This window comes from Capra hircus, chromosome 3, assembly GCF_001704415.2.
Source record: "Capra hircus breed San Clemente chromosome 3, ASM170441v1, whole genome shotgun sequence".
Taxonomy (NCBI): domain Eukaryota; kingdom Metazoa; phylum Chordata; class Mammalia; order Artiodactyla; family Bovidae; genus Capra; species Capra hircus.
Window position 1 is genome coordinate 107777577 of NC_030810.1, and position 22879 is coordinate 107800455.

Below are 22879 nucleotides of genomic sequence, written 5' to 3' on the forward strand. Positions count from 1 at the left end.
CAGATCACCACACGGGTGAGGTCTCAGTGTATGTGCTAGAGAGAGAGAAGAAATTTGAGGGACAGAAAAGATCCTGACCTGCTGTCCTCTGCTTTGCAGACCCTCCTACGGTGACTCTGTCTATTGAGCCCCAGACGGTGCAGGAGGGCGAGCGTGTCATCTTTACGTGTCAGGCCACAGCCAACCCGGAGATCCTGGGCTACAGGTAGGAGGGGAGGGGCGGGGCGGGGGCACACCCTGGAGAGGGACACTGGGAGGCCCTTGAGGTCCGGAGTGGGGGACTGGGGAAGACAGGCCGCTGGATGTCGGGGAGAGGGCTCCAAGAGGGCTCCAAGGCCTGACCCTGCTGTGTTGCCTCCTCCAGGTGGGCCAAGGGGGGCTTCCTGATTGAAGATGCCCATGAGAGTCGCTATGAAACCAATGTCGATTATTCCTTCTTCACGGAGCCCGTGTCCTGTGAGGTTCACAACAAAGTGGGGAGCACCAATGTCAGCACTCTAGTCAATGTCCACTGTGAGTAGCTGCAGGGGCAAGGGCTTTAAGGGACCTGGGTTGGGGTGGGGGAGGCTCTGTGGGGCTGAGAGACAAGGCAGGAGGAGGATTGGAATTGCACCCCCCCACCAACCCGATGAGCTCAGGACCCTGATGATCTGTTTCTCCCTTTCTACCTCAGTTGCCCCTCGGATTGTAGTTGACCCTAAACCCACGACCACGGATATTGGCTCTGATGTGACCCTCACCTGTGTCTGGGTTGGGAATCCCCCCCTCACCCTCACCTGGACCAAAAAGGACTCAAACATGGTAAGAAGCTCTCCACCTCTCCTGAACCCTGGGCGGTAGAAGCCTGGCCACAGGTTGGGAAGAGGGGCTCAGGGGGCACAGCATTCTTTTTCAAGTTGAACCTGGGATATTTCCAAGTTCTCTGGATTTGGAAGAGAAGGACGGTGCTTGCAGTCAACCCCGCCCCTCATTGGCAGACAGCTGGCTGCTTCAGTGGCAGTGAGAGGGACAGTGACCTGTGGGTGGGATGGGGAAAGGGGGCCGGACTGGAGCTGCTGCTGTGGCAAGATACCTGGTCAGTGAATGCTGCCTAGGAGGGTGGAGTGGCCAGGGTGATGCGCTAGAGAAGGCTGAATTCTACAGCTCTGCAGAGACCTATTGGAGAAGGCACTGGCACCCCACTCCAGTACTCTTGCCGGGAAAATCCCCATGGACGGAGGAGCCTGGTAGGCTACAGTCCACAAGGTCGCAAAGAGTGGGACACGACTGAGTAACTTAGCAGCAGCAGCAGAGACCTATATGGGACAGTTTGGGCCAGAGTTGCAGAAAGAGGGATTTTAGAGGGAAACTTCCTCATTTGGCAAGAGAAACACTAAGAGAGGCCACCAGCAGTGGCTGCATCCTCTTTTAAGAATCACGGCAGCTTCACCTGCCCTCAGGCACCTCCACCCAGGTCTGCCCACTCTTACAGAGATTCTGTGTCTAAATGCTAACCTCTTTAGAGTCAAGGGATGGACCAGATAAGATTCGGGACTCTGCTTCCCTTCTGGGAATTCACTTGTGGCCCTTCCTGCTTTCTTTCCAATGCCTCCAATGTGGGGGCCCACACGGATCTAGGGGCCCAGGCCTCCTGGCTCCCCACCCGAGGCTGCTCTCTCTGCCCAGGTCCTGAGTAACAGCAACCAGCTGCTGCTGAAGTCGGTGACCCAGGCCGATGCCGGCACCTATACCTGCCGGGCCATTGTGCCTCGGATCGGAGTGGCCGAGCGGGAGGTGCCACTTTACGTGAATGGTGAGGGGCCTGAGGAAGGCAGGGGGTTGGGGGGGGGTGCCCAGGGGCGGGCTGCTGGAGGTTCCAGCTGGCCCTGACCCTGTCCTCTTGCTTGCAGGGCCCCCCATCATCTCCAGCGAGGCCGTGCAGTACGCCGTCAGGGGCGACGGCGGCAAGGTGGAGTGTTTTATCGGGAGTACGCCACCACCAGACCGCATTGTGAGTGGGCCAGGCCTCGGGCCAGCCGCTTATTTCCCTACCTGCCTCAGCCTCCCCTCCGGCTTTCCCAGGCCCTTCCTATGCCCTGCGCTTCTCATCCCCTGACTCTGTCCCTCTCCCTGCTCACACGCCACCTCCTCTCTTCCTTGTTGTGTGACCCTGAGCCAGTTACTTGGTCTTTGGAACCTCAGTTTCCTCATCCATAAAATGGGGGCAGTGATCCCTACTGAACAGGGTTGCTGTTGCCTTAGTGTGAAAGGCCTGGTGAAGTCTCCTTGGATGCGCTGCTCGTTCCCCTGGGCTTTCACTCCTGCTGGCTCCTCTCCCTCATCTCCTCCTCCTTCCTCAGCCTTCCCATCTCTTCCTTGCCCCCTCCCCTGCCCTCCGCCCCAGCCCTGCCCCATCAGTTCCATCCCACCCAGCTGCCTACTCCCCTCGCTTCTCCCGCCTTCCTCCTCCTACCAGCACCCCGCCCGCCGCTCTCCACCCCCTCCCTCTCCCCCACACCACGAGCCATTAATTCCTTCCGTGACCATTAACCGTCAAACCCCTCATCACATTTAATGACCATTTGGCTAACTCCAGGGCTGCCCAGGGACACTTCATTACCACGGCCGCCTGGGCAGCGGGCGGCTCGGCTCCCGGGGGGCCTCGCTTTCAGAGCTAGGAGGACTGATCCCTGGAAAAGAGCCAGTTCTCGGAGGCTCCCTCTCCCTGGGGCTCCACTCTGAGGGAAGGGACACAATGGAGGGGGCATGCCCCAGCCTGGAGTACGAGGGATGGAGGAGCCCGGGAGAGACCCCGCCCAGTGATAGTTCCCACTCATTTATACGGGTCTGTGGATGGGTCTCCAGAGCTGGTGGGTGGGTTCATGCGGGGCTGGCTGTGGGGTGGTTAAAGGCGAGGCCGAAGATATGTTTAGTTAAGAGCCTCAGACTATCAGAGCTGGAGGGAAGCTGGAGCACTATCTATCTAGCCTGGTCCTCTCCTTTTATAGGTGAAGGAAACTGAGGCCCAGAGATGGGAGGGGGAGGCCGCCAGGGCTCAAAGGGAGGATCAGGCCAAGAGCCCAGAGTTCTTGGCTGTCCGTCCAGGACTTGTTCCCACATGTCGGTTCGCTGGATCAGCTGGGGTTGTTACGAAAATAGAGATTCCCAATAAGAGAAGCCTGAATTCTAACTTGGGAATGATGTGTCTTTGGGACACTGGTCTACCATCTTCCAGGTCTGCTGGCTTCCTGAATCAAATTGCTCTCCCTTGCCTCAATAACCACCACCACTAAATAGAGATATTCCTGGGCCTGTACCCTAGAGAGTCATATTTAGGAGCTAAGCCCCAGGAATCCTCATGTTAAAGCGTGTCCCTACGCTTATCTGAATGGTCACAGCATGTGTCTCAAGCATGTTTGGAAGCTGCTGCTCCTCTTAGATGGGAGGTTTGATGTCAGAGTTGGAGGCAGCAAGTGTGGCTTGGGCTTGTTGTAGGGTGAGTGTGGGTCTGGGCTGAAGGGCACATGGGGTGAGGATATGGCTGTGCCTTGTGGTGGGTCAGGTGTTTCCACCACTTGCCTCTTCCTCATCCCATCCTGCCCTTCCCACCCCAGGCCTGGGCATGGAAGGAGAACTTCCTGGAGGTGGGGACCCTGGAACGCTACACGGTGGAGAGGACCAACTCGGGCAGTGGGGTCCTGTCCACGCTCACCATCAACAATGTCATGGAGGCCGACTTTCAGACCCACTACAACTGCACTGCCTGGAACAGCTTCGGCCCGGGAACAGCCATCATCCAGCTGGAAGAGCGAGGTAACCGCAGCGCTGGCTATGTCTCCAGGGCACAGGGCAGCCTGGGGACTCCGCTTCCTCTTCTCTCCAGGGGCATGGCTCAGAGACACTGCTCTCTTTTGGGCCCACCACAGCCTGGTCTTGTGCTCAGCTGGGAAACCGACTCAATTTTTAAAACATTCATTGAGCATCTGCTATGTGCCAGACCCCGCACTAGGAGCCGCAGGGACAGATGTAAATGAACACAGTCCTTGCCATCCGGGAACTTTCAGTTTAGTGGAGGACCTAGAGGGTGGCAGGAAATGACTTCAGATGCAGAAAAATGAAATGATCTGTAAAGGCAGTAACACTCCATACTTCACTAGGTTGGTATGAAGATTAAATGAGATGATATTCGTGGAGTACTTGGCATAGAATAGGAAGCTTTGGTTCCCCAACCTCTTCCCAGGAGGTGCTAGTGGTAAAAAATCTGCCTGCCAACGCAGGAGACACAGGTTTGATCCTTGCATTGGGCAGATCCCCTGGAGAAGGAAATGGCAACCCACTCCAGTATTCTTGCCTGGAAAATTCCACAGACAGAACCACCTGGCAGGCTATAGCCATGGGGTTGCAAGAGTTGGACATGACTGAATGCACGCACACGCACACGCACACACACACACACACACACATGCACGCACGCACCTTTTCATAAATCCTTAGTCTGATAGGAGACACATATTCTCTCCCTTAAGGCATTTCTAGCCTGATAAAAGAGACATAATGCTTTTGAGTTTCTTGGAAGCTCCCAACTCTGATGAGGAAGAGTTTTTTTTAAGTAAGAACTAGCTATTTGATGTGGTAGATGGGGAGAAGTAACCGTGGCGGGGGCGGTGGGGGGATGCAGAGGAGGAGGTCTGTCTTAGCTAAGGGCACCAGCAAGAGCAAGGAGTTGGTGGGAAAGAAGAGAGTAGACGAGTAAGGACCACTTTGCAGGAAACACTTCTGAAAGGGAAGAGCCCTACATGGATCTGATCCATCCAGGACAGACAGGAAGGGAGAGAAAACTAGAGGCAGGATTTCTGGGTCCTTCTCATCTCCAAGGAGCAGGGGGATCCAGCCAGAACTGCCTGAGCCCTGGGAGGATAGGTGCAGATGGTGCAGTCACAATGGTGTGGATGAGCAAGGCAGTGAAAGAGGTGGAAACACAGGTGCCGATGGGGAAGTCTGGGGACAGCCAACCTCAGACAAGACCCAGCCCAGGAAGGAGAGACAAGTCGCCCAGGAAGGAGAGACAAGTCTCCCAGGCAGGTGGGCTGCAAGAGAGGGACAGACAGACCACCACGGCCAGGGTCAGGTCGACCCCAACTCTGATAAAGTTGAAGTGAAGGTCTAAATCCAAACACAGTGCAGACTTCCTCTCAAATCCCACCTTGACTTTAACTGAACTCAGCTGAAATGTAACCCTGTGCAAAGTCCAGGGGGCCTGGAGCTCAGATGTTGTGAGCTTCAGCCATCGCTGAGCTCAGATCCCCCGTGTGACCTTATCCTCACCCTCCTCCCTTCTTTCCCACATCTGAAGAGGTGTTACCCGTGGGCATCATCGCCGGGGGCACCATCGGTGCAGGCATCCTGCTCATCTTCTTCTTCATCGCCTTGGTGTTCTTTCTCTACCGGCGCCGCAAAGGCAGTGAGTATGGGCCCTGCTGGGGCCACAGCCCTCCTGAGGGTCTCTAACAGGCAGGGCTTGGGAAGGGCGAGGAGGGATTGGCAGCTGCACTCTCCAGGCCAGGTGGGTCCAGGTTGCGGCCCTTGTCCCCAGGTCGCAAAGACGTGACCCTGAGGAAGCTGGACATCAAAGTGGAGACCGTGAACCGGGAGCCACTCACGATGCATTCTGACCGGGAGGACGATACTGCCAGCGTCTCCACGGCGACCCGTGTCATGAAGGCCATCTACTCGGTGAGCGTCCGCTCCTGCCTGGCCTACCCTCTTCTTCACACTCTTGGGATCAGCCCCACCCCAGGTCACTGAAACTGCCACTCTCGGCTCCCTCAGTTGACCTATTTTGGTCCCGTCCCCTCCCCGCCACACACTCTCATCATACAGACACATAAACATGCACAGGCTCCCCAGGCTAATTTTCTCCCAGCAGAGGACAGGCAGGTGGGACCTACACAGGCTTCCTTCACCCCATTCTCCCCACAACAGCATGTCAAGAGTTTTTTGACCCAACTGGAAGTTCTCTGGCCCAACTGCCTCAGTGCTCGGATGAAGAACAGCCCCAGAGAGAGGCAGGGACATACTCAAGCACTGCACATTATCACAGAATTGGTGCTAGAACCCATATCTGTGGCCACTACACTCCAGAGTCTCTGCGGGGAGAGGACGCAGGGTTCAAGTCTGCCCCTGCCCCAGACCCTTCCTCTTAACAGGTGGCCTCTGGGTGTGGGGATGGGGTAGGCAAGGCAGGCGAGAGCAGGCGTCCATCTCCTGACGCCCAGCTCCTGCTCCTCTGCAGTCCTTCAAGGATGACGTGGACCTAAAGCAGGATCTGCGCTGTGACACCATCGACACCCGGGAGGAGTATGAGATGAAGGTGCGGACTGGGGGAGGGCCCGCATGCAAGGGTCCCCTGGAAGGGCAAGGGACATGGATCGAGGGCCCCAGGGGTGGCCAGAGCGGAGGTGAGGGCAGATGTGCGGAGGAAGGTTCAGGAGATTACTGAGGGAACGGAGGAAATGAAGAGTTTATTGGCTGAGAACCTGGGCAGAGCCAGAGGAGGCCCAGAAGGCCTCGATGAGACTCCACACCCCTCCCCAAGAGGGACCCGCCTTCTCATCCTCTTCTCTCATTGCCACCCAGGACCCCACCAATGGCTACTACAATGTGCGTGCCCACGAAGACCGCCCGTCTTCCAGGGCAGTGCTCTATGCTGACTACCGTGCCCCCGGCCCTGCCCGCTTCGACGGCCGCCCCTCCTCCCGCCTCTCCCACTCCAGCGGCTACGCCCAGCTCAACACCTACAGCCGGGCCCCGGCCCCCGACTACGGCCCTGAGCCCACGCCCCCTGGTCCTGCTGCCCCCGCTGGCAACGACACTGCCAGCCAGCTGTCCTACGAGAACTATGAGAAGTTCAATTCCCATCCCTTCCCCGGGGCAGCAGGGTACCCCACCTACCGGCTGGGCTACCCCCAGGCCCCACCGTCCGGCCTGGAGCGGACCCCATACGAGGCATACGACCCCATCGGCAAGTACGCCACCGCCACGCGATTCTCCTACACCTCCCAGCACTCGGACTACGGCCAGAGATTCCAGCAGCGCATGCAGACGCATGTGTAGGGCGGCGCCTGGCCGGGGCATCTCTGCGGGGCAGAGGAGAAGGCTCTCACAGCTGTTCCCTGATATTCAGGGACATTGCCCGTTGTTGCTCCCGTCCTGGACCCGCCTTCCTCCTCCCACCGCGGCAGGCAGGGAGCAGGTCTCCCGGAAACACCCCGTCCCGAGGATGGTGCTCTGCGCATGCCCCAGCCTCCTGGGCCTGCCCTTCCCTCTTCTTCGGGAGGATGTGTCTCTTCTGACCTGCACTCTTGCCTGGCCCTAGTCTGGGGACTGGGAAAGTGAAGGTTGCGGAGAGCAGAGGGGCCACTTTTTAGCATTCCCTTTCTATGCCGCCCCTCTGGTCTCACGTAAGCGGACAGGGGGCGTCCTGTGGAGAGGAGCAAGCTTTGGCCCAGGGGACACGGAGTGTCGGGGTGGGTGGCTCTGGTACAGATAGATTGCCTGGCCCGTCCCATCTGTTGTCCGCGTGACACCTTGGGTGCGTCTCTCCCTCCTCTGGACTGCAGAAGGGACCTTGGATTTGTTTTTTTTATCCCTGGCACCGAGTTCAGATCCAGCCCTCATTCAGCTGGGATTAAAATGCCAAGTCATCTTGGCTGCCCACTGTGGACCCCTGTCCCTCTGCCTGCAGAGGGATCCAGGTATCTCTCCTAACGCTGCCCTTTCCTCCTCCTCCTCTGTGCTGGGCCAGCCGGATAGGTCAGGGGGGTCGTGATGGAGAAGGATAGGTCAGGAACCATGTCCTGAGTCACCAGCAAGACAGCAGGGTGCTATATAGCAGTTTCCAGAACCCACGCTAGAGGGAGCCCATCCAAGCCCCCTCTCCTCTCCAGCAGGCCCCACTTCCTGCTTTAATAAGCCTGCCTGGGGAGTGGTGGTGAAAGTGGGCATGCTATAGGCTATTTTTCAAAGACAACAAAACACAATTAAAAAAAAAAAAAAACCCTCACTTGGGGTAAAAAAATAAAAAGAAGCTGTAGGGAGCTCCCCATCCAAATACAAGTCCCAGTGGAAAGGAAAGGGGGAACCTGTTCTCTATCAGATTTCCAGTACCTTCCATTACTCTTTCAATCTCGAAGCACTTTGAATCCATTTTTAAACATTCAGGTGGTGAGACCTGTCACCCGATGGGCTTTATAGGACCAGAAGAGGGCCTGGCTGTCAGGCTCTGCTGTCCTTCCCCAGAGCTGATCAGCTGGTTAGAGAGGCTGCCTTCTGGGGGACGTCTGTGGGAGATGTTCTCTTTAGACGGGTTTTCGTTTGTTACGTATCTTCCCCCCTCACCCAGCCCACCCTGGACCAATCAGATTATTTCCTCCACTTTCAGTGCCTTGAGTGTCCGGCTTTGGTTGACCGGCCCTGTGTGGGTGGCTGCACAGGGATCCGGTACGGTCAGCGCAAACTCACTGCCAAGTGTTGCAGAGTTTAGGGGACAGACGGGCGAGGGGACCTAGTAAGAGAAAGGGCTGACCCGGTAAGGTCACGCGGAAAGGCACTGCAGGCAGCCGCGGCCCACGAGGCCTCCCAAGCCCACCCTCACCTCCATACACACACCGCACCACGCCCACATACGCATTCCACATTCCCAGCCGCCACCTCCTGACCAAAGAGAACGGGCGCTCCAAAGAGAACTCACTCCTCTGCCCCGGCCTTCCCTTCCCAAGAAGCGTGGTCTGCTCTTCCCTTAGCTCAGCCCTAACGGGAGGGTCCTCTTACAATTCCCAGAATGCGTTTTGCCCTATCTCGTGGTCGCCATTCATTAGTCATGTTCGCTTTAATGAGTTACATGCTCATCAGCCACGGGCCATCGCCACCTTTGCAGATGGGTCTGTGGGGTGACATTCCTCGCTATCCCCTGGCAGTAAGGACAGCGCATACCCTGTAGCTCCAGTTCTGGCCTCTCAGGCTGCGTCTACATCCTCCTCCACTTCAGCACGGGCAAGTCCCACGGACCGGCCCTTTCAGAGGCCTCATAGGTTCACAGCATTATTCCATCCTTATCCCTGGAAGCTGACTCCTTCCTGCACAGCCCTTTTCTGTGAGTTTGGTGACATGGTCCCATAAGGATGCAGGTCCCTGTCCAAGTTCCGGCATATTTTGATGATTTTCACAAAAGCCACGGGGTAATCTAAACAGTTAAAATCTAAAGATGGTGGCTTTTAAAACAGAAGCATTCCAAATGATTTCTGTTTGGGGTTTGGCCACGTTCTCTTGTTTCCTCCTTTTTGGTTACAGTACTGGGTCCATTCTGTTGGTGGAGAGGAGGAGGCCCTGAGGTCGCAGTAACTCAGCTGATACTGCAGGGACCATGGGTGTTGGAAGCCAGATGGAGTTACCTCCCTGTTCCCTTACTTCCCTGTGAACACCGTGCAAGGCACAGGGAAATGTCAGCGTTCGGGACTGCCTCCACCCCGTGCAGTGTTTACTCTGGGCTGATCAGAGTGGGGACCGACCTGTTAAGCCAATGGAATTGCCTTCCTGGGGCGTGGCAGATGCCCTTGAGCTTGGGCGGTTTTTACCCAAGGCTGGAATCCTCCAGCACGGGGCCTCGACCCTTGATGTGGTCACTTCGGTGATCCTGACTGCCTTAGACATTCTAGTGTTGGTGGGAAGAGCAAGGCATCCGGAGACGTGCGACTCGGTTCTGAAGCTGCCATTTACTGAGTGACCTTGGCTTAACCTCTAGGTTCACTGCCCACTATTTTCTAGTCTTCAAGATGAAGAGGGAGAATTGTACAAACCTCAGATTGTCTGACTCTTGCGTATTTTCATTTGGTGAGGTGGAAGGGCCTGCCGTTCCTGACAAGGATTTGGTAACAGCAGGTGGATGGGTTGGGGGGAAGTTGAAAGGTTCTCCTCTTGAAAGCAGCTTTCACTGTGGACTTCATCCTCTTGTCAGAAGTGTTGTGAATGAGTTTCCAGTAAAAACCCCTTGATCTCAAACAGCAGCAAAAAGAATATCCTAAACCTCGGTGAAATTGATGTGGGAGTATCCTTTGGACATTGTGCTGTTCCCCACTCAGAAGCCTGATGGGTTTGCAAAGGTGTCTCTGGCCAAGGCAGGGCATTGTGAGTTTCCTTCACTGTGCCCCCAGGTTCCAGGTAACCTCTGTGGGGAAAAATGGAAGCAGCCACACTCTGCTCACATCCTCTGGAGCACTCGCATGGCCCAGAAAGCTGGTCTCACTGAGCAAGGGGAAGCCTGCCGGGTAAGGTGTCTTGAACTAGAGGGCAAGGTGTGAGAACAGCTGACCTGTCCAGGAGCAGTACAGAAGGGAGGTGGTAGTGAGGAGAGAGTCCAGCAGTTACTGACTTCAGTTCTGTGTCTTGAAGAGGTTCTTGTAATTCTGGATGACCCACAGTCTCCTTGTGGAGGGTCCAGCTTGCATCCTAAATCCAGAATCCCCCACCAAAGTCTAGCCACAATATTTGCTTGGAGCGAAGTCCAACGTGAGTCAGAAAGGAAAGCAGCGCTATGCTGGCACAGATACCTTGCCTGCTTGGGATGAAAGAGGTTAGTTTGATCTCACCCCAACCCTTCTCCTCTCCAAGCACTGCACGCCCTCCTTGTCCAGGTACTGCTTTTCTGGTAATTTTGAGGGCAGCCTCTTCTGCTTGACAAGATGGAGCACACTGCCCTGGAGTCTCTTTTGCCCTAGTACCCTCTCATTAAATGGGTGGCTGGCTGTCAGGAGCCACAGGTCCTGGGCTTTCTCAGATGGAATCAGATGGCGTCTTAGTGTATTTGGCTCATGTGCACTGCCATTGTACACAGGCCACTCGGGTTTGGAGAAAGCCGTGTTGAAGCCGAGACCTCCCCCAGGTGTGCTGAACTGGCTCAGTGGCATCACTTCCTCACTCTTTGCTAAGAGAGTGATTCTGTCCCCACTGTATGCCAAGCGCCCAAGCCTCAGAAACCCTGGCTTCTCTGCCAGTTTGGTGCTGCATGTCATGAGCCAGGTCACCCACTCTGTGCCTCTCCAGGCCCTTCTGCACGGCGGGCAATCACTTGAAAGGCATTAGTGAAGCGTCTGACTCTGGTGGGGCCAGTGAGGAGGTGATAACAGACCACTGAAGTGCACAGACCAAGGGATGTAATTGGAAAGGCATTTATTTTTGTGAAGACGCTGTAAAATTAGCATTTAAATTTCCCATCCCCTTCTCCTGGCCTTCCCCTTACCACTGCGGCTCCCTTCCTGGAGGCCAACCTCTTTCTGAAAGGTACTGGCCTCACTTATCAGCTGGGTCCTGACACTCCGCCTCTGGGCTTCTGGAGAGGATGGAAGGATGTGTAGCTCAGGATGTTTCAGAATTAAGGAGATGGGGTGGGGAGGGAGGATCACATTTTCTTGCATCACTGTGAGGGAGCTCCAGGCCCTGTCCCTGGAGGAATAATTGCTGCGCAGAAGTCACAGGCCATACTGGGCGATTCTGGTACAAGCTTGCCCTTAAAAATAATAACAGTAATGATAATAACTCCGTTTGCATAGAGCTGTCTGTCACTCATTCCTACCAATCTCCTGTCCCCTAATCCTGGCTTTTTGCTGTCCCCAACCACTGGCCTTTGCAAGTGTTGGTGGGCCAGTGGGGGCCTTCTTCATCTGGAGATTTTTAGATGCTGTCTCCTGGGAGTACCCCTGACTCTGGGGAAGAGAGCAGCCAAGTTGCCAATACAATCAAACTCTGACACAGTCTTGCTAGCAATAGTGACCCAGGAGATTTGGCTGCCTCCAATCACACCAGAATGAGGTCCAGGGCTCCCTATGGTCACATTTTCTAACCCCACTCTTCTTGGGATTACAACCTCCATTTCTGGCTCCAGTGAAATTTTCTCCACCCAAGCCCCGATAATAAATGGATCCATGATGATAATTAAGAGAAAAAAATATTATTTTTGTTAGGACAAACCATCGTAGATTTTTAGCAATGTGTATTTCTGTCCCTCACACCTTTTCCTATTCTGCCTTTTTTCATTTTCCTTTTTTTTAAATATTATGTACTATATTTTTAGTCTCAAACACACTATATATTATATATATTTAATTTTTTTATATATATAAATATAAATGTTTTAAAAAGTACCATGTTTTGTGGTGTTTAATGTACAAGCAGCTCTAGTTACTTAAAAGCTTGGCTGATTTGGGGTGAAATGATCTGAATTGGAGGAGAAGATTGATTTTGGGATTGAGATGGCAGAGACTGTCTATTTGTGTCACCTCCAGGCCGCAGGGCAAACACGTTTTATTCACCAGTTTGTGAGTGTCGCAAAAGCCTGAGGCCAATTGTGGCAGTTCAGGGACAAACAGCCAGAGGCTCCCTGCTTTTGGAACACAGCATCCAAATGTTCAGTGCCAAATTTGATTATGGGGATAGGAAGGGGAGACTGAATCTGGGATCCAAATCCCAAAGGATTTGGGAGTGTGAGGGTGAACAGGACTGATTTCATTTATTTTAAAATGCAGTGGTTTGAGTAAAAATTCAAAATTGCCGGGTCACCAGCCCTTTGAACTTGAAGTGAGACAGAATGAAAAAGCAGATGGCACAGCAGTACACACACACAGGCCATCCTGCTGAGAAATTCTGGATTCCCCAAGTTTAGTAGAATTTGCAGAGATTTTACTTTGCTCTTTTCACAGCAGTGTTAGAGGATAACTGGCAAAAAAAGAAAAAAAAAAGCTGCTTTCAGATAATGTTTTTGAAAACTATAAATCACAAAAAAAATACAAGGGTTTATTTCCTTTATCCAGGCTTCCCTGGTGGCTCAGACAGTAGAGACTCTGCCTGCAATGCGGGAGACCTGGGTTCGATCCCTGGGTCGTGAAGATGCCCTGGCGGAGGACATGGGAACCCACTCCAATCTTCTTGCCTAGAGAATCCCATGGACAGAGGAGTCTGGTGGGTTGCAGTCCATAGGGTCTCAAAGAGTTGAACATGACTGAGCAGCTAACACATACACATTTCCCTCATCTGGTTAAGAGTCCAGCAAGCCAAAGATGATCCACAGCAGCCTATTTGTACACAAGGGACATGAGACAGTCATAGACAGATAGGGACATAGGAGCTGAAAGAAATACTTGAGAGAGAATGCAGCCCATTTCCAAGAAGATTGTAGAGCACGACCAAGAGCTACTGTGGAGGGAGGGGCAGGATGCCGTGGGGACTGCAGTGTAAGTGTATCCTGGACCATGAGCCTGTAGGTAGTCCATGGGGAGTTCAGTGATGAACGCCTGGATGAGCATGAGAGTCCCATGCAGTGTGAATCTTGAGTCTGCAGCCAGGTAAGTTGAACTGGCACAGGTGAAATATGGCATGATAGTTGAGATTCAGAGGTAAACAGAAGAACTGAAAAAAAAAGAGAAGAAGCAAGTTTATGCAATCATGAAGGCCCAAGTGCGTTCTGTGAGGCCAAGTAGTGTTAGGCAGGGTATCTCCTGTGCTGTGTATGTGCTTGGGATATACTTTATTTGTCTCTGCATCCCCAGAGCCCAACCCCAGGGTCAGCAGGCACATGGGGACAAGTCTGTGAGCTGTATAGGGCGCCACATGCTGCTTGTCACACCAAAGTTCGTGTGCTCTAGGTCCAAACTGAAACACTGGAGTTTGGAGCAGAGAAAGAAGACACCAACCAAGAAGATGGGAAACGTAGGTTTGTCATCGGTTCATCTTACTAGCTGGCTGAGGCGTAAGATTTGGGGGGAATGAGGGTGGTAGGGGGCATGACCTTCTCTTTGGTTGGTGGTAGATCACAGTGTGGTGTTTCAGGAATCTTAATAATCAGCCTCCTGGTTCCATCCAGTCTGGGGTCTATGGATTTGTGGTCAGCATGTAGCCATCCTCCTCCACCTGGGTGGGGAGTCTTAGTTCCCACAGAACAACTCAAAGAAGTGTGTCCGATTAGCTATGTCCCTCAAGAGGAACTAGGACTCCTGTTTCATCACTAAACTATTGTTTCTTGACTGCTTTCCCCGTGTTTGTACGTCCCCTCACTTCCCTCATTAGTAACTGCTGGAGTCTGCCCTTTCGAACTCAGAGAAGGCCTAGGACAAATAAGAAATGGGGAACACAGGCCCCTAGGAGGGTCCTGCAGGGTCCTGTTCAGTTTCAAGTCCCCCTTTTCTTTGATATTCCTCAATCCTTAAGGGAACAGGGGTGGGTGGGTGGGACAAGAAATGAAATAAGGTTTTAGATGGTGAGATTAATGATAAGCTTGGCAGGGGGACTCAATTTTAGAGAGAATCCATTCATATCTAGGCCACAGGAGCCTGTCTCCTGTATTAGACCTATTCCTGTGCAGGGGCCCAGGCCCTTCTTCAAGTCACTCCTAGCCTGAGGGCAAGTAGTAATGTCACCAACAGCTGCTTTACCACCACTGTCTGCAGAGTTTAACAAGCTACTCTCTCCTTGAGAGTTCTCCTGCCTCACAACAGGAGCTCTTGTCCTTCGTACAAATCTGCTCCTGTCTGTACTTTCACACCGAAAGTGTGACCTTCAAAGTCCTCCAAGATCACCTTAGATCACTCAGCCCTCCCTTTCACTCACCCAACATTTCAACACAGTCTAACGGAATCATGCCTTGTTTGGAGTAACCCCTGCACTTTGCTGCCTCTATGCTTTTGTCCAGGCTCCTTTTTTGCCTGGAATGCCCATGTCCTTTGACTTTCTTATTGCAAATTTTACCCATATTTATGGCCCAGCTCAAAGGCCATCTCTCCCAGGAGGCCCTGCCTGATTTATCACGTACTCACCTTCTCTCCCTCCTGGGAAGTCTTAGGACAGGTGGCTACAACTCACCGATTTCATTTGCGACTGATTGCTTTGATCACAGGGTTTTGTGTATAACACATCAGTGCTTTCCTCTTAAAATAAGGGCATTTGAAGGTAGGGATCCTATATCTTTTTGTTTGTTTGTTTTGTTTGTTAGTATGCTCATCACCCAACAGAGTCCCTGGCATATAGTTGCTCAATATGGGCTAAAGGAATACAGGGATGGAGAGAAGGGAATCAAGCCCACCAACATAATGCATAAAGGAAATTTACCCTGGAGGAGTCCATCCTTGATGAAGTGGGATAGCATGGTGATTAAAACATGGGCTCTCAAGTCAGGCTGACAGACATTACCAGTACTCACTAATACTGAGTCCTCTATTTGAGTCCCCTGGCTATTGGGCAAGGCCAGCCTGACTAGTTTTGGCCAGTGTTCTGTAAACAGAAGTGACATGTCACTTCCAGACCAAAGCATTTAATTGCTAGTGAGACCCTCCAGCTCTTTCTTTGCCTGCCATAGCAACGGGAGCTCATTTATTCCAGATGGTATAACTTCAGTGGAAGTCCCTCGCAGCCTGGGTCCCTGAGTGGTAATGTGAAACAGAACCCTTTTGCCAACCCACGATGAACATGCAGTTTGAAGGAGAAGTGAATCTTCGTTTTGTTAAGATACTGACGTTTTGGAGCTGTTTGTTACTGTGACATTGTTGTGCCCTATCCTGATTGATACACAGCTTCACTGTTTGCTCCTGCTTCATCTTGGATAATGTTGGGGATGAAGAAGTTTTCTTCTACCCTTCTAGGTTCTTCAAACTTGTTTAAGAATTAAATTGACATGAGGCCGGTTAATAACAGCAAATCACCCAGAAATTAGTAGCATGTATACAGGGTAAAGATCTAGGAAAACTGAGTAGCTTACTTGACCAAAGCCCTTTCCTTAAATACCATCCTCAGCTAAAGACAAAAGAGGAGGGTGAGGGTGAGGAGAGTCAGTTATGGAAAGTTATAGTCACCCAGCAAACAAGGGTGATTATGATACAGATTTAAGTTTTTGTCTTCTTCCTTGGCAAGAACTTCTAGAGAGTTGGTCATCCCACTGTTCCCAGTACAGGGAGAGAGACTCTCTGGCCAAGTGGAGGTTTCCCTTATAGGTGTAAATGTTTCTTGTTGTTCAGTTGCCCAATCATGTTCAACTCTTTGCGACCCCATGGACTGTTTCTTACAACAGGGCAATTCCTACTTCCTTTAGAGCCCCTCCCAAGTCTACTGTTTCACAGAAAATACCCAGATTAAAACAATAGGCCAAAAACATATTTTAGGGTGGCAAATTCTGTTCCCCTACAGTAAGTTACTTATCTCTCTGCATCTCACTCTCCTCCCTGTGAAATGGACTAGTAGTTCCTTTTCCCATATAAAGTGCTTAGCAGAGTTCCCAGCAAGTGAGTATTCAGTAAATGTTAGCTTGTATTAGCCTGGAGAAAGGGGAGCAGGGAGCATACGCCCCTTTCTCCTCTGCCCCTTTTCCTTAAGAGACATCACAGAAGATGTCAACAATTGCCAAAGGGTAAATGACCATGGCCTCTGGAATGAGAAGATTTAGGTTAACATCCCAGCATTGTCTCTTGATGGAGAAGGAAATGGCAACCCACTCCAGTGTTCTTGCCTGGAGAATCCCAGGGACGGGAGAGCCGGGTGGGCTGCTGTCTACGCAGTCGCACAGTCGGACATGACTGAAGCGACTTAGCAGCAGCAGCAGCAGCAGCAGTAGTGTCTCCTGAAACTCTGATTCAGGGCAAGTCAGCACATCTTTCTGAACTGCCTTTTTTTATCTGTACCATGTTGTGAACACTCAATGAGATGAGGTACACAAAAACCCTTTGTAAATTGCTAAAAGCTATTCAAATGTGAGTTGATTACTTAGGTCTATTAACACTCTGGCATTCCACTCCCACCCATCACCACTCTCTGCAGCATGCATGCCACACACCTTGCTCCTACAACCATACCCCAACCCCTACCCTTGTACGCAAGATCCTGGCAGCTCTAACAGCGGCCTGGTATTGATACAATGTTCCCATCCGGCTGGGATGACAGAGACCGACTTTATGGTCCCCAAGGTTCTAAAACCAAAAGACCCACTCTGCAAAGCAGAAACCTGGGGGAGGAGCGAGTTCACTTCATGGCACTCACTTTCCCATTTCTTTTACTCATTGTAATTAACTACACAGAGGCGACCTCCTGGGGAGAGCAGCGCCATCAGCTCCCAGAACTGAACCAAGAGCTTTGTCTTTTTGTTCCTCTCCACATAATACTACTCTCTTGGTGGTCGCTATGCAAACACATCCTGCATTCATTTGCAAACTGGGGAATATTTCATATTTTGAGACTCAGATAAATGCTCCATCTCCCCAGAAGAGACACCGGTTGGGACTTCTTTGCAAATAGTCTCATGTCAATCCTCCTAGTCTGGCTGCTCAGTGATATTGTAGCCTGAGGGATGACCAAAACCTTGCTCTTCTCAGAGCCCTCACAAAAATACATGCTTACCTGTGGAGAAGAGAATCTCAAAAATTGAAGGCATCTCTGGAGCCAACTACTGACCCAAAGGAGGAGGCGCTATTCTGCCTCAGAGACAAGCAGGCTTTGCGTCAAGGCCGTCAGGAGACTCGAAAACAGGGTGGCTTTTTATGGAGTCTGGGCTTTGGAATCTGAATGTTTGGGCTTCCCTCCAGCTTTCCCAGGCACCAGCTCGATGCCTTTGGGAAAATCATTTGACCTCTTTGGGCCTCGGTTTTCTTGCTGATAAAAATTATTCCTTCATTCATGCAAAAAGTATTTATCGAACATTCCCCATATGTCTGGCATTATTTCAAACCCTGGGGGCTACAGCATGGAACATTGCAAAGTCCCTGCTCTTGTGGCACTTATGTTATAATGATGTGAGAGGGACAATAAACAGATAAGTGTGTGTCAGATAATGGTAAGTACTTGGGAGAGACACAGAGCTGAGTACAGGGGATCATGAGGGATGGATTGTGTTGGGTGGTCAGAGAAAGCCTCTGTAAGAGGACAGGTAAACTTGGAAAAAGAATATTCCAGGCAGAGGGAACAGCAGCTGTGAAGATCCTGAGGCAAGAAATGACTTTAAATGATTTAAGGCTCAACAAGGAATCTGTCCAGGGAAAGTAGAAAGAGGTGGTAGGAGCTCCTGTTAGAGAGAAAGATGGAGGCAAACAGATCCATGAGAACTTGTAGACCATTGAAAGGACTTTGGAAATTATTCTGAGATGGGAAAATGAAGTAAATCAAGCCATATATGATTGCAGTTTTCACAGATCAGAAATGGTCGAACATCAGCAATTTTATATGGTTCAACCTAATAGATGTAAACATTGCTGTTGCCGTTTAGTTGCTAAGCCATGTCCAGCTCTTTTCAACCCCATGAACTGTAGCCTGCCAGACTCCTCATGCAGTATTGTTAATTTATTATTACTACTTTTTTAAGAAACCAAGTTTTTCTATTATTTCAGCAGGATTAATTAAAAGACATTTCTTCCTTCCACTGAGCACAAATCTGCCTCCTTGCAGTTTTCTCCCAAAGCTGTAATTCTGCCTTCAGGGCACTGCTGTCCGTAGTCACCACCCCCTTTTCCCAAACAACTCTTTTGATATTGAAATGCAGTTGTCAAGATGTCATGCTTCTTCTGAGATACCTCTTTTCTGAGTTAAATATTTCTGATTCTTCATTTTCTCTTATGATATGGTTTCCTGACTCTTCCACATCTGCCCTTTCGAGTGAGTTTTGAACAACTGCTAGAAAACAACCTTACCCACTTCACCCCACTAGTCTGAAGGACCATTCCCAACCTCAACCCAGTAAGGTTCTCTATGTTCCTTCACTTTCTTACAGTCAATAAGTACAGACAGTATCTTCTGACTCTTCCCCAAAAGAAGGTGGAGGCCCCTTAACCTTCCAGTGACCCTGAGTACTACCCCTTCCACTGCAGTGAGAATACCAGATTCTCAGACAGTAATCCCTAGAAGATGGAATAAGAGGGATTCCCAGGTCTGGCACCTCAACCTAGATTCTCCAGGATCCTCCAAGACTTGGAATGCTCTGTGTGGAATGGCCTACTTGGAATTTTTTAATGGCTAGCGTCACAGTGTTTCAGACTTGGCTTCTAGGATTTAAGATCTGTTAGCTGTCTGGTTTTGAAACCGTGCAACTCAGATTGGGGTTTGAATCCATGGCCTCTTAACTGAGATCACACACCTGGTCTCAGGAATTAATGAAGCACAGATTCTTGATGTCTCCTTACAGAAAGAATTCAGAGGCAAAGTGATAGGTAAGAAGCGGGTTTATTTAGAAACACTCCGCAGACAGCGTGTGGGCCAGACCAGAAGGTGAGAGCAGCGCCAGGGCATGGGGTTGTGTTTTCATAGGGATGGGTAATTTCATAAGCTAATGAGTGGGAGGAGCGTTCTAGCTATTTGGGGGAAGGGGTGCAGGCAGATTCTTCATTGTCTCAGCCACCAGCATAGGGAAGAAGCTAACATTTATTAAGTAAATGTGCCAAGCACTTTCATAAATGTGATTACATGCAACGTTCAAAAGAATGGGCCTTGGAAGCCAAGCCTTACAGGGAATTTCCCATTCTCCATCCCAGGTCTCACGGGGCCAGCTCAGAAAAGCTCAGCAAATAAACCCAAGAAACTTCCAGCTTCAGAGCCCCCAGGCCTCCAGCTCTCTCCTTCTAATAACCTAAAGTACTATTAACAATCTCTTCACTTATTAAAGCAATATTTTTTTTTTTTGGATGCCTGTCCCTTTGGTCTGACCACATGTCACAGAATGAAGCTGGAATGCCAGATCATCCTTTAAAAGGGCAGCCCCTCCCTAGGGTAGGAAAAGAGAGACAGACCTCATTGTTCAAAACTGCCCCTTTCTTTCTCTTAAAAAAAAAATTTCATTTATTTGGCGGTACCAGGTCTTAGCTGCAGTGTGAGGGATCTTTGATCTTCACTGTTGCTTACTGAATTTTTAGTTGAAGCAATGGAACTCCTAGTTGCAGTGTGTGGGGTATCATTCCCTGACCAGGGAGCAAACCTGCGCCCCTGCATTGGGAACACAGAGTCTTGGCCACTGGAACACCAGGAAAGTCCCAAGAATTGTCCCTTTCTGATGGGAAGGCATAGCCCCCCAGTGCTGGGCACAGGTTCGCCTTGGATTAGAAACTCCATGGGGAGGAGGAGAATTCCCTGGTGGTCCAGCGGTTAGGACTCTTCACTGTCACTGCCAAGAGCCCAGGGTTCAATCCCTGGTCAGGAAACTAAGATCCCACAAGCCATGTGGCCAAAAAAAAAAAAAAAAAAAGAGAGAGAGAGAAAGAAAGAGAAAGAAAAAAGAAAATTCCATGGAGGTAGAAAAACCTTAGGGCCAATGTAGATACTTTGGGAATTCTGGTAGTTTGAGGACAAAAAGTCTAATATTTGAGTTCAACCATGTGGGCTGGTTGTGCTCTTAATCAGGGAACTGGGATCTGTCAATGATGATGAACTCCCTGAGGACAGGGAAACATCTTCACACTTTTTATCTGTCAAAAATCAGGGAGAATTTGGACCACTGAATTGTGAGTTTGCTTCTAAGCACTAACAACTAGGATTCCATGATTCTGATATCTTCTAGGGATACCAACCTAGTGGCAATGAAGCAACATGGATTTTCGGGACAGTACATTTCCAAATGCTCCTCGCCAATTTTCCATTCAGAACACTTGGCTTCTGTGTAATATTTATGGCAAACCGGTAGCAAGAAGAAGAATGGAAGTTTTGTGACCCTAAGTCTTTCCCACCAGAACTTGTTTCCTTCATACTCGGCATGGACTTAGTGCAGCATCTCTGACTCCTGGGCCTCCATAATTACAGGAAAGAAAAAGAAAAAACAAAAAGTCAACTCATTCCTATTTAAAGACTCAAATCAGGAGTTATCTCTTCTGGGAAGACCTCCACTCCTATGACAGATAAGTGATAACTTGCTTGTCATCCCAAAGCATCCCCCTAATACACTCCCCTCCATTTGTGCCTCTGTCGTTGTTATTATACCCAGCACAGCTTACCAAAGTATTGACACTTTAAAAAGGAATTGTGGTGCCAGCTGTAAAATTTAAAAAAAAAAAACCAACTTCTTCCTTTCCATAATATGGTGCCCTCCAGCTAATAGCCAAACTCTTTCCTTCCATTCCCAGCTAAGTTTCTGGAAATCCAAGGCCTGTACTTTCCCACTTTTATCACTTCACCCTCTGGACACACTATAGTCTATCTTCTGATCCTGCCAAACCTTCCAAATGGATCTTGCTCTAGTCATCAGATCCAGTGGTCACTTTTCAGTTCTTTTTTTCTGTTACAGTGTCACTTTAAAAGTTTTATTTATTTGGGAGCCCTGGGTCTTATCTGCAGCATTTGGGATCTAGTTCCCTGACCAGGGATCAAACCCCAGCACATTGCATTGAGAATGCAAAGTCTTAGCAATTGGGCCATCAGGGCAGTCCCTAGGATCATTTTTTTTCAACGTGGCTGCCTTGGATCCTAGTTGCAGCTCCTGAGTTCTTCCTTGTGTCATGTGGGAGTTTTTCATGCCACTCTCCAGTTGTGGCTTACAGACTCAGTGGTCGCAGCACTTGGGCTCAGTTGCTTCAAGGCATGTGGGATCTTAGTTCCCCAACCAGGGACTGGATCCACTCCTGCATAGCAAGGGGGATCCTTAACTACTGGACTAGCAGGGCAATCCCACTAGAATCATTTTTTTAAAACAAAAATTAATCATGATTTTCATACAAATACAAAATAGATGTGTCAAAAACTGTATTTAATCATTCATGAGAGAGATACAGTTAGATGTTTCAACTGGTTTAAAGGAAAATTCAAAATATCACACTTAGATAGGTCAACCAGGACTTCTGAAATGAATCTTCGTCCACGAGGCACTAATCAGTTGCACTCTACCATACACAACTTGTTTGCATTTCGATGGATAAGAATCATTTGCATTATTAGTTTTCCACAACTTAGAGGGTATAAAACAGCAAATAGACAGTGAAGAACAGAGAAAACCTTGATGGGGAAGTTAAGCAGGACGTCCATCCATCTTTTTTTCTCCCTTTTAAAGCCTTTCCCAGTACCTCCTTGACCTGTCTACTGACGACCATGCCTGAAACCCTCCCTCTTGCTCTGCAGTGTCCTCCTATACCTGCCTACTCCTTCTCAGCAGAAGTAGCCTCTTCCTCTATCTGTCCCTTAAATGCAGGTAGTATCCAGTGTATTGTCTTGGACCCTCTTCTCCCTCTACTGGGGCTTTTGAAGTTAATCTCATCTATTCTTTTGTCTTTAAGTCACTAGAGTTACACTGATGACTCTCAACTTTCTATCTCCAGCATAGCTTCCTTCAGAGTCGCAGGCCCTACATTTTTAAAATACTTTCCCAGAACCTCAAATACAACATGCTTTACCTACAAATCCACCTTTTCTTCCTTGGATAAAGTCACCTTCTACCCACTTACTTAATCTAAAACCTTGGGAAGCAAGCTTATCTTTTCCCCCTTCCTTCTGCCTCATATCCAGTCAGTCACCAAGACCTGCAGATCCTGCTTCCTTGCTGGTGCTGAGTCTTGCTCCCCATTTCCATTATGCTTGCCTTGGTTCAGGCTTTCTTCACTTGTCTGGATTAATACGGGAGACTTCCATCTGATCTTTCTGTCTCCAGCCTGATTCCGTCTAATCCATATTTGACTTGGTTGCTAAACGATCGTCTAAAATGCAAATCTGATGTGATACTCTTGTCCCTGAAGTCATCCCATGCATGGCCCCCTGTCAAGGTCAGAACAAAATTAAGCCCATTAACAAGTCAGTCAAGGGCTCCATGAACTGGCCCTCTCTGTCAAGCCTTATGTATGGTTCAGTCCATTTCTAGGATTTTAGGAGAACACTTGTGAGTCTACTTACAGTTCCCCATCATGTGGGGCATGCC

At 50.2% G+C, this 22879-nt stretch overlaps 1 protein-coding gene across 4 annotated transcripts in view; it reads left to right on the forward strand.

Moving 5' to 3' along the window:
- The window catches only part of KIRREL (kin of IRRE like (Drosophila)), a 104137-nt gene extending 91964 nt beyond the window's left edge, over positions 1-12173 (forward strand). For 3 of the 4 annotated variants that reach the window (XM_018046341.1, XM_018046339.1, XM_018046342.1), the window contains 10 exons: positions 100-205; positions 365-513; positions 674-801; positions 1618-1792; positions 1890-1990; positions 3594-3792; positions 5333-5440; positions 5573-5712; positions 6272-6349; positions 6616-12173. In XM_018046341.1, the coding sequence (XP_017901830.1) occupies positions 100-205; positions 365-513; positions 674-801; positions 1618-1792; positions 1890-1990; positions 3594-3792; positions 5333-5440; positions 5573-5712; positions 6272-6349; positions 6616-7092 (1661 nt within the window). In that variant the 3' untranslated portion in view covers positions 7093-12173. The remainder of the gene's footprint in view (positions 1-99; positions 206-364; positions 514-673; positions 802-1617; positions 1793-1889; positions 1991-3593; positions 3793-5332; positions 5441-5572; positions 5713-6271; positions 6350-6615) is intronic. The other variant, XM_018046340.1, reaches the window with a different exon arrangement.